Here is a 12,650-nt window from a genome sequence, read left to right as displayed (position 1 = left end):
GTGAACTTTGACCTACTCACTTCAAAGGTCAGTATTGTGCACGTGACAAAACCAGTGCTTTGCTCGCGAGCGCTGTGAGGATGCGCTGAATGCAGTTTCTTACTCCAAAACATGGTAGAAAATAAAGATCACTTTCACAACGATTTAAGACAAAAGAAACCTGCGCGTCTCTCATCTGCGGAGCGACTGTGGTGACGGCAAAGCAGCACAATGTGGAGGGACAGTTCACTACGTCTCACAAAACTCCACACTAACTACCCACAGGGACGCACACTCCCCACAGGGACGCGCACTATGGGCAGAACAAGCCCAGAGCTAAACGCAGCTTTGGGTAAACAACAGGCTTTTTTCACGACACCGGTGAAAAAGTCACACAACGCAACCAAGATTTATTTAAAAATATGTAAGCTTATTTTTCTTTAACATTACATAATTGATAACTTTATGAAACATGGTGCAATGTATATTATTTATGTTTTGTTAAAAAGGTTTGTCAATGGATAATGAAAATGGGACACTTTTTCTATGAGATGTAGTGATGTGTCATCTGGAAATTTAACAATTACTAAGATGAGTAAAGTTAAAGTGCTGAATACTGATATCTGTTTCCCTCCTCCATTGTTGATAATTATTTTGAGAAATCATTAATGTGATCAGTGTCTTGCAATGTGATCAGTGTGTTCACATAGATAATTATCATTTATCATTATTAATAATGTATAACTAAAGGCAAACTGAGAAAATTTGTTATTTCAGAAGAGCGTCTCAAACTGGTAGCCCTTCGTATGACTCAGTGCCCATAAAGTAGCTCTCAGGTTAAAAAAGGTTGGTGACCCCTGCCATAGACTAATATACACTCATGGACCACTACGGAACATACCTGGACGACTGAGAGATTACACAGATATAAGGCCGCATACAAGAAAGTACTAGTATTTCATGTTGAAAATGACTTTCTACTGTCTAAAGCATGAGTCTCCAACCTGTAGCTCGGGAGCTACCATTAGCTCTCCACCTCTATCCAAGTAGCTCACCAAAAGATTTCTGAAATATAAAAATGGAAATAAATACAATTTCTGTAATAAAGCACAAGTGTAAATAGCAATTGAAACCTAACTTTGTGCACTCATAAATGGATAATTGGTTTACGTTTTATAGGTGTCTAACTGTGCCCCATCTAAGTCTTGCTGTGGCTCTTATACATACACTCTTTCTTCTTTCTAAAGTTCTCTGGTGAGCTACATTTCCAAACGAAAATGCCACAGGAAAAAGGTTGGAGACCCCTCATCTAAAGAGTGCTGATGATGATTCTTATTATTATTATTATGGCATCTTAATCTCTATTGATTTCGATACCAAGGGAAAGACTATACAAGAGCTTGAGATTTTAGCATTGTGACATTACTATTAGTACTGTTTACTCATACTCTTGGGTTTTAGTTTTCTGTTATATGCAACATTTTGAAGACTTTTTTTCCTTAAATTGTTAATTACAATGATTCTATTTTTTCATCTTTCTGAAAACGATGGATAGACATTACATGCATTCCACAGCTGGTTTATAATGATATGTTAACCCAATAACTGCCCTTAAAACCCCTCCCCAGCCATCACACGACCACATCCTGAAGCAGTGACGTCATCAAAGGAGCCATGTGACCATCTGATGACATCACGCAGACGGGGGCCAGAGGGTGCTCTCACAAGCATGGGCCTTCAGGATTACATTAGGCTGACCCAAATACTGCTGCTTCAAGACGTCAAGACACATGAACCATTGTGAAACCATTATTTCACATTATGTAAATATGTCCAATTGTATTTTCTGACATTTAAAGACATAACCAGGCTTTGTTTTACTAAGATGCCCTGTGTTTATTCAAGAAGTTGGGCATTTTTTTCAGATTTTCAAATTAATCTGATATAAAATGAAATATTTTTTAATGATTGCAGGGCTCCAGACTGACCCTTATTTTTGGCATGTGTGTGAGTATTTTTTTCAAGCACTAGCTATGTACAAGTGCATTTTTCTGTGAGGTTCGTACAAAGTTACAGAAGCTGAATAATTTTCTCACTCAGACCTGCTTAGTATTTGCATTAAAAGTCACTCTCATTCGCACTGCTCTCAATCATCTCCCCTCATCTCATCCCGCTCTTTGCTCCCACAGCAGCAGCAGACAGAGCTGAGTGGCGGCTGAGCTCAGGCTGGGTCTGTGTGGAGTCTGTGTGTCTACAGCAGCAGCGAGAGAGTGTGACCCACGGACATCTCTAGCATCTGCCCACGGGTTTCAATTCAACCACCCTTTTTGTTCTAATAAAAAGTCACTCATACACAACATCACTACACCACGCCATTCTGCTCGCATCCTCCGTGACTTTTTTAAGTGTAGCAACAAATGACCACAGTAACCTTTGTAAACTCTCTCCACACTTCCCTCTGGCAGGAGGCTACAGTCCATTGGGACCAGAACATCTCGTCATAAGAACAGTTTCTTCCTCTCTGCCGTTTGTCTCATGAACACTTTATAATATTTGCACAAAACTGGACACTTTATAACACCGGTCACTTTAATAAGTCATGTTTGCACTGTTGTTCTGATGCTGCTGTTGTATATATTTTCTACCTATAAGTTTTTTTTTTAAAGCATATCTTTTTTTAACTTTGTACATGCCCTTATTTGTATTTATTCGGTGTGTTTTATGTTGCACTTTATCACCGAAGTAAGTTCCTAGTTTGTGAACTGTGTTCACAAACTAGGAACTAGGAAAGTCTTCTGATTCTGTATACATGTAAAAAACAGAAGAAGAGACTGTAGTTTCAGTGATAAGAGGGAACCTTAAAGAGTGTTAGCATGAGGCGTCTGTGCTTTAAGATGATATTAAGAAAGAGCAGACAATACACAATTACTCAGACTGTATGTTAAACAGATGCATAATGAGAGGGGGCACTGAAAGAAATTTAGACAATTGTTGCTCAATTCTACTGTAAACTTACATTCACTCAGTATATGGTTTATTTTCAAACCAGATCTGTTTTACAGATGACCTGCTTCTTGCCTCTTGTTCTTAAGTAAATCTGCCTGCATTAAACATCTATTAGCTGGTTACATAACAAATGAGCATGAATAAAAAATAAATTAGCTCTATAATATTAACTGGAAAAAAATGATATCTGTTTATATAACGCACCCCTAAAGGTTCTGCTTGTGCTCCTAAATGATTTCAGTTAGGGGCTGACGTGCTCTTAGAAAAAAACCTACATTGTGTAGACTGCAATATTTTCAGATTAACTGCTAAATTTTTACTACTTCTGTTCCAAAAGACACTTCTAATGCACTGAGGACAAACTGGGAATGACTGGGACAGCTTGGGGGAAAAAATTGAATAATTAACATTTTAGACTATATCTGACTCAATCCCCTCCATATATATTTCATCCCGAGAACCTGGACCGATTTTGAACTAAACATGGTTTATTCTGAACTGTTTATCTGTTGTGGTGCAACATTAGAGCAAGAAAAGGATGTGTCTGAGATAGTCCCAGACATTTGCTTCCAAATGGTTCTCAAACAATCCTTATTATTCACCACAATGAATTTATAAGCAACTTTCAGAGACCAGAGCAAAGTTTGATGTCAAGCTAAAGCAACAACTAGCATGCTAACATGCACCTCCTGATTATCTGACAATGCAACATTTGATAATTAGATGGAGCGAGTACACAGTTGATTTATTTAGACCTCAAGTGTCATTACACACACATCTATACTGGGGCAAGACACATTTTACTCAAATACATGGGGAACAAAAATCGAGTACAGACTTTTAATATTTTCACAAATATAATTATGTGAGGTCTTACACTAAAATTGGCCAGGTAAAATATTGTATTTTAATGTCTTTTTTTATTAGTACTGATTCAAATGAGTATCTCCTTTAAATACTAGTATTGGTTTAAAAGTTGGTTAGCCACAGTAAAATCAAACATCACTGTGGGCGTTTAGACAGTCCACACCCAGAACTCCCATAGCAGAGGGGTCTATCACAGAGGCCAGACCAGATACACCCACACTGAGCCAGAGACTAAACCAGAGACTAAGCAAGGGACTAGACCAGAAACTAAACCAGGACTGCTCTTAATATCAAAATACAATTTCGCCACAGCAGACTCACACTACCTGCTCAACACTACATTAAGTGTACAACTTACAATGCATTCATGCTGTTTAAAAGTGTCCATAAATCCACAACTATTTATTGCTGTATCGATATTTTGAGTACAACCCTAGACCAGGCACTGGACCAGGCACTGGACCAGGCACCGGACCAGGGACCGGACCTGGGACCGGACCTGGGACCGGACCTGGGACCGGACCTGGGACCGGACCTATTTGAAAACAATACTTGATTTTTGAAACAATTATTGATGCAGTTTCAATACAGTTTTAATATTTGATTATAATCCAGGTACAGTTTTTACCGCCCTGATGCTTGTAGCAATGTTATACCAAATCAATCGTCTCTCCATTTCCACAACAAACAGTGAAACTTTAAAAACACCTCAAACAAAGACCAACAGTTCACAGCTTTAATCTTGATGCAGTTTTTAAACAGGAGTCACCATGTTTACAGGTGCTAATGAACTTAGCCGCATGTCACAGAGGAATGCTAATGCCAACACCGCAGATTCACACGTCTATGTCTGCGACCAGTCCCTCTGCATTTCCACTGACCAACACAAAATAGGAACAGAAGGGTTTTCACTATGGAAGAAATTAGGGTTGCCAAATGTATCAAAAATCAGATACTAATCAATACTGAAACGAGTATCAAAACTAGATCCTAATTTGATCAGAACAAGTATAAGACACATAGACTAGAACCTATGTGGACGACTGAGGGATTACAGATATAAGCCCACATGGTAAGATAAAAGAAAGTACTACAATTGAAATATATATTGAAATTTACTTTCTATTGTCTAAAGTTTTTATTATCAGTATTGAGCATCAAGTCTATTCTTTAGTATCTAAATTGAGTTTGAAATTTTTATATCGTCACAACACTAGAAGTTAACATGTTCAATCAAATACAGCTTTTACTAATAACTGTTATGCTGATGTATTCTTAACCACAAAAACACTGGAAATAATGGCAAATTTATGGTTGCTTTGGTGTTTTGGTTGCCAAGACGATTATCCAATCAGAGTGTCATGTGAGTCTCATTCTGCTTTCTATTATAGTTGTGATGTACATGTTTGGCGTGTGCACTTGTGTGGTCTTATCAATCAGCTGGTGCATTGTGATGGGCTATGTATGTGGTCAAGTCAATAAAATATTAAATATTGTGGAGAATCAAGTGTGTCTTCTACAAGAATTAAACAGGGTTGGCTTAGTCCTGCCTCGGCGCCTCCTCCAGCGCACCTCTGCAGGTGGACAAGAGGCTGTATATGATTGCTTTGGCATATGCAGGCCTACGAAAACTATGTCTGTATATCTGGGTTGCTAGCCCAGATCGTGAGGCCACGGTCCACCACTGCCTCTAGGAGGGAGCTGGCACTTGTAGCTATGATAAACATAAACAAAAGAATCATGTGACTGGCACCATGAGTCATACATGTCTCAAATTTCTATAATAAACCTGCTCTGCTATTGTGAGGTCATAGGCGTTTGCCCTGACATACCAGGATGCCAAAGTCTCCTGTGGTTCTGGGCACATAAACATGGCAGCAGTCATGTGAAAATGGAAGGGGGAAAAAAGAAATGAAAAATTACGTTTGAGATGCGCAAAATTTAATTAAATTGTTAAAGATCCTACATTACGCAAAATTGACTCTTGTGAGCTTTAAACCATGTTAGAATGTTGTTACTTCATAAAAAAACCTATACCTGCAGTCATGTTGTTTCATTCACAGGTTTGAGTAATCCTTTATTAGTAATCCTGTCTACATCTACAAAGCTCAAAATGCTTCATGACATCACAAGGTGGAATAGAGCAGTTGTTTTTAAGTCAACAGCTACCTTTTACCTTTGTTTAGTAATAGATTGACAATTATCCACATGATCCTTTTGAAGGTGTATGGAGTTTAAAAACACAGTGGAGCATTTCCTGTATTACCACATGACATCACAAGGTGAAACAGAAGGTGTTCTGTTTGAGAGAAGAACTAGGCCTAAATATGCAGGGTTTGTGTGTTAAACATGAGTGAATGAGGTACGTTTGTGATGAGGAAACAGCATAACAGATAAAGAAAATAGAAACCATGACCCAGATTTACCTTTTATGTGTTACAACAGGTGTTAATGTTATAAAGCATTGTTAACTAGTGCGAGTTGAGTTTGACTGGAGGCTTTCCATGTATCCATGTTTAGGGGAGCTTCCCTGTAGTCTGAATTACTCTGAGAGCCAAAGCTTTCAAAGGTTTCTCTTTAATGAGATTCTGCTTATGCTCTGCAGCCTATAAAGGATGTTTATGTTGTTAGAAAGTAAAAGCATCTCTCACACTGAGCGTTTTGGAGACAGCGTGAAGATACCCCCAAACACACAATGTGCCAGTTGATCTGGCACGATATGAAAAGACTACAAGGCTGATTCTGCATTCAGTTGTCTGCTTTATAAATTATTATGCAAAGATAACTGAAGGAATCATGTGGTGACATTATTAAGGCTGAATTATAGACCCAAGTGTGTAACCTTCATGTCTTCATGTCTGTCAAATGATGAATGATCAGAATATCATCACGATGCTACTCAAAGTGCTTACACTTTTTGTAAATATCTGCCTCCTTCAAGAATGCGCACCAAGTTCAACTTCAGCCCTTGGAAAAGAGATTTTAATTAAAAGGTTAAAAAATGGTTTAAAGATAGCTGACACATATGAGCCAAGATTATAACGATTAACGTTGCAGGCAAAAATGTTCCTGGGCAGCAGAGGCATTGATGTCTCCTGACGAATAAAATGTGATTTTTTTTGTTTTACTCAGTCAAAAGAGCGCATGCATGTTATTGAAAATTTCAGGACATCATTTTCACTCTTTTGTTCTGTTAAACCAGTAATTCTTCTGAATGGCCAGGATTTAGAAAGTTTGTAAATTATCCTTTTAGATATGTTTAAGTACAATGTAATCAGAAAAAATCTCTATGTATGTGTCCAAGTATGACATGACATTCTAGAAAATGAAAACTACAAATAATGTCTAAGAGCTGGACATTTAATCCATGATCAAATCAAACTTCTAATGGACACAATTAGGAAATCACAAATACTGACTTTTTGAAGTGCCATAATTTTTCCACAAACTAAATCTCTCATTCTGTTTAGATCTGTACAAACATGTTCTGAAATGTCATTCTTGTATTAGGAAGACTGAAAGATAAACTAAAACTGTCAAACCGCCTGGAAGTGTTTAAAATAAAAAAATAAAACACAAATCTAATCTAATCAACACAAATAGATATTTTCCTCAAATTGTAAGACCCTAGTTTTTACACTTTCTAGGTTTAAATATCCTGAGATGACCTGCAGCTATTGAAATCCTGGTCGGGTTTTCAGCTGGTTTGGTCCAGTCTTGGATCAAGGCCTGACTTTAAAGAGTTGAAACGAACGGATCCCAAAACAATCAAGTGCCAACCAGTCCAAAGTCCTCCTCTGCTCCTACTCACTCAACAAGAGGCAAAATGTTCCCAACTTTACAAGGTTATAGAGCAAATACAGCATTACACCCAGACCTAACACATTGTTGCAAGATTAAAGGTCCTGTATCAGATTTCTTCCCATATATCCGAGTCCTGGCCCAGTACAGATATATTGTATAAGCAGCTCTTGAGGTCAAAATAAGTTTGCCGTGTACCGTCTGCAACTAATTAGAAAGTGTTTTACTGCCTGAAAGTCAGGAAGTGTGTGCTAGCATACTAGTAGTTAACGTTATCATGATGGCAAAACTCCATGCTTGTCTCTGAAAGTTGTGAGAAGTGCTTAGAAACTAATGATTTCCGAGCATAATAATTATTCCCCGCTATAAAGGTAAATGAGGAATGACTCTGGACCACTGCAAACAATTTAAAAGTAAGCAGTTCTGTTTGTCATGATTCTAAGACAGTAAAAATCAGGCACAGTGACTAATTATAATGATATCCACTTTTAATCTACCAACTATGCAAAAATGACTCACATTTTTACCAAACTAACATCTAATAATTTCTTTTGGTGGGTGATCAGCTTGGATCTTTTGAATGGAGAGTCAATCCTCCATCAGTAAAAGTATGTGGTTTGGAGCAGACACGAGGCTTTGGAGAAACAAGTTGGACTGTTTTGGGTTAAATGACAATAATAAAAGTCTGTATTACATGTTAAAGACTTAAGACAGGATATGTTGTTTGTGGACGAAATTATGATATGCGTTTTGTTTCAATTGTGATCAATCTCGAAGCTCTACAGTAAAATAAAGTAACGAGAAAGCACAGGGTCAAAGGAGCTGAGTTGTTGATTCACGGTCCAGTCAGCTGAAAAAAAACAACAAAAATATCCTTAATTTGTGCTTCTTCCATTATCACAACAGCAGCACTCTGAGATACTGGGGGAAGGTAACTCTACAAAGGAGATAAGTCTAAGCATACTCCCTATTTGAAGACACTGGGCTCAGAGAGCAAAGGACTCGTGGGTTAGTTCATATTAGGTCAAAAGTATCAAAAATCAGATACTAATCAATACTAAAAGAAACATCAAAACTAGAAACTCATTTGATCAAGTTTTTTAAAAAAAGTCACATTCACAGGACAGAAATGAACCTTTCCTGAATACCTTTAGCATGATCTTGAGTTGTATCAGAACAAGTATAAGACATATAGACTAGTATACACCAATGGACCACTATGGACCCTACCTGGACAACTGAAGGATTACACAGATATAAGGCCACATGGTAATATTAAAAGAAAGTACTACCATTTAATGGTGAAAATCACTTTCTATTGTCTAAAGAAGAGTGTTTTTAATCATCATTGTGGTATTGGAATTGACATTGAGTATCTAGTCCATTCCTTAGTATCGAAATTGCAATTTGAGTGGACACAATGAGCAAATATAAAATTGCAGCTTTTGCAAAGTACCATGTTTCCTCCACAAACAATAAAATCTCCCAATTTATTCTGCATACAAAGGTCTAACCCTGTAGTTAGATCTGTAAAAACATGTTCTGAAATATGGTTTGTGTTTTTGCCAGTTCTCCTGGACATGTTTAAATGTGAACTTTAACAGAATTCTATTATTAAAACGTATCCACTTTTGGTTTACCTAATAAACAGCCTCTATATTGGATGTATGGGGATATTTTGAGGCCCTGTTTAGCCCACTAGCCAGTGAAGTTTGTAAGCAAACACCTGAGTCAGGTAATATGATATTAGTTTGTAAAGCTAATAATGCATAGTGTAAACAGTGTTTAAAAAATATTTGCCATGACAACAACTATATGCATCAGGAAGCATATGCATGCTGGTTGAACTGGCAACAAAAACAATTCCTCGAAAGCTGAGGATGCCGCCTTTGGTGAGGTGTGGTAGACGGACAGCCAGGGTTGCTAGATCTGATGAGAGAATGGCGAAAGAGCAATGAGGCCTGAGAAATGACATGCAAAACAAAGAAATCATATAACGCTGCAGCTCCTAGTCCCATAAAAATCTGCCCCCAAATAACCAACCTGACAACAGTTAGAATTTACTCTAGTTTTAACTTGGTGAAATTCAATTTTAATTAAATTTAGGTAGTAGTTTTAAGACTCAATACTTTTACTCCTACTTGATTAATATATTGGTACAGTGTAACAGTACTCTCTTTTCTTCCCACTGTAAGTTCACAAGTGACAAAAGTTTTATGCCAACAATATGAAATGGCTTGAACATTTGTGTTTCTTGCACCGCTCCTTTAAATATGATTATGTTTGTCTCATTTTTGTGTATGTCCTTTGAAAATACCAGATTTTGTGCTATATCTTTTTTTTTTGCATTTCCAAGTATATTTGCTTCAAATTATAAATTAGATGTTACAGACAGTTAGTCTTATTTGAGTAGTAGTTTCCCCAAATGTTTTTATTCTTACATGAGTAATTTAATGCTTGAATCATATTTTTGAAGTAACAGTATTTTTACTCCAGCTGGTCTATCCACCAGTTCATCAGTTGTGTGTGGTTTAGAGTAAAATGCAATCAGCAATGCACCATTTTCACTCTACAAATGGTAGACCCATTTCTCGACACTGGTGCATTGTGGGAAAACTACTTAATAGCCATGACAATCTTTATCTTGGTAAAGTTCTACATCACACAGAATTGATTCTTATGAGCTTTAAGACATGTTCTAATGCTGTTCCCTCCTCAAAAACATATCCAGAGTTGTGTTTTATTTCATTCACACATGTTTCCAGGCCTGAAATCACCAAAACGATTCTAGTGAAGTTGTACAGAGTTTAAAAACACAGTGGAGCACTTCCTGTATTACCACATGACATCACAAGGTGGAAGAGAAAGTTCAGTTTGAGAGAATAATTTAAACCTGCGAATGAAACAAAACACAACTCCAGGTTTTTGAATAAGGAAACAACATTATAACATGGGTCAGAAAATAGCGTCATGTGGTCCCTTTAAATGCTACTGGTCTCTTGCCATTATGATCATAAAAGTAGTAGCAGTTTTTTAGCTTGTATTTCACCAATTATTGAGATTTATTGGTAATATTGGTAAATTAAATCTTTTAAATTTGTCATGCCAACCAACTGCGTCTCAAAAACAAATCTTTATCCACCAAAAACATCATAAAGGTGTCGTCTACTCTACAAATCAGAAGCCAATAGCCTGTTAGCATGCTAGCTACAGTCGTCCATGCTGCTTTTCTCTATTGGGAACACGTGGAGTGAACACGTGACGCCCATAACAAACTTTTAAGTGGATTTCGCGACCAAATTATACATTTAAGATTACGTTTAAGAGCCATGGGGGAAGGTAGAGGCAACAAAAGAACACACATTGTCTAAAAAGTCGTAAGCGGTGAAGGAAATGCTAAAGAAGCTATGCTAATGGGCCTGGTTGTGCTAGGCCAGACAGAGTGCTATTGTTAGCCAAGAGGGCGACTCGTGGTGGCTTTGCTGCTAATGCAAGTCATTGGGGCGGCTAACCTGCAAAATGTCTGCAGTGGTTTTATGTCGAAACTGGCTGAAACCAGGAGGTAAACACGGAGCTTAAATATTTGACACACACTGGAGTCTGTAGGCTTAAAGTTGACTCATATAACAGGACATACGTGATTACACATTATCCTACTGCCAACCAAATGTGTATTTTGGGGGAAGACTTGAACTACAAAGCCACAATTGGCAGACAAAAGCTTAAAAATAGAAAGAAAAAAAACTAAACCCAGGATACCACTTGTGAATGGAGTAGACTTTACAAGACTTGCACAACAGGATTTAAAATAAGACTAAATGTGCTTATATGCAAGAATGTGGCTCAAAATACCCCAAAGGAAACTAAAACCGTAAATCAAAGCTATAATTATACCCACTGCACTATTTTAACACTATTTGAGCCAACGTGAGTGCAGAGATTAATTTCTCCAGTGTCTTACCGTATGTCAACACCCCAGCATAGTAACAAGCGTTACACGAGAAAAACTACGAAATCAACCATTTTAACACGAGATTTGCGCTTAAAACTACCCAGACAAGTTAAAGCACGAGTATAAAGTCGGTTTGAGCTGTTTGAAATGCTTTAAAGTCCACCCAAAGTTAAAAATCTGCCTGCAAAGAGCTTGACACTAAAGACATTTCCAAATTTTGACTTGGGAGCTCCAAGAATAGCTTGCAGTGGCAGCAGGAGGGGTCTGCACGCCAAATATAACCAACTACTTTGCGTATTTGTGCACGAAGTTGAAGCTTTTACTCTCTGACATCTGTTTTGAGCGTGTTGTTAGAGGCACGCACGCCCAAAAGAGAGCAAACCGAGGCTGACATGCACAAACTGACCGCGTATGGAAGTGAAAAATGTACGAACCGTTGGGCGCCTGTCCGTTGACGCTGACCACCGTGACCGCGTTCATTTTCTTAGTCCACGGGTTCACCTTGGGCGGAGGGGCTTCGGTAAACTCCTTTTTGCCTTTGACGCCCTCCTCGTTCGGCTTGTTGTCGTTGTCAGAGTCGCCTTTTGGCTCTTTACCGGAGGCTGGGTGCTGCTCCGAGTCGTGGGTGCCTCCCTGCCCGGCGCAACTGCTGCCTCGCTCGGCCTCGTCCCCTCGCCCGCCCCGGTCCCCCTGCCCCAGCTCACCGCGGATCATGGCGCTGTGGTCCTCGGGTTTGGACAGCGGGTTGCCGGGCAGGAGTGTCTCCACCTGAGTGGCCATTTCCCACCTCCGCCGTGCCTGTCTCCTCCGGTAGGATTACCAGTCCTGGCCGATCGGCAGTGTTCTCTTTCGGGGGGAAAAATTGGAGGTTTGTACGCTGCCCCGCCGCTGTTCAGACCAAAGCTTCAGTCCACAGCGCACCAGGGCCGGCCGCAGCCACACGCACCGAAACGAGGAGAAACGTGTCCGAGGGCCTCCGGATTAAGCCTTATCTCCAGCACTAGCACCAATATGGATGATCCTCACCACGCGATACGTGTGGACG

The 12,650-nt window shown here is 38.9% G+C and overlaps 1 protein-coding gene across 1 annotated transcript in view; it reads right to left on the bottom strand.

The window, feature by feature from the left end:
* The window catches only part of larp1 (La ribonucleoprotein 1, translational regulator), a 51,684-nt gene extending 39,034 nt beyond the window's left edge, over positions 1–12,650 (bottom strand). Inside the window, exon 1 of the mRNA XM_033978192.2 lies at positions 12,040–12,650. Coding sequence (XP_033834083.1) covers positions 12,040–12,385 — 346 coding nt within the window. The 5' untranslated portion in view covers positions 12,386–12,650. The remainder of the gene's footprint in view (positions 1–12,039) is intronic.

This window comes from Periophthalmus magnuspinnatus, chromosome 14, assembly GCF_009829125.3.
Source record: "Periophthalmus magnuspinnatus isolate fPerMag1 chromosome 14, fPerMag1.2.pri, whole genome shotgun sequence".
NCBI classification, from domain to species: Eukaryota; Metazoa; Chordata; class Actinopteri; order Gobiiformes; family Gobiidae; genus Periophthalmus; species Periophthalmus magnuspinnatus.
This window is presented reverse-complemented; position numbering and strand designations above follow the sequence as displayed.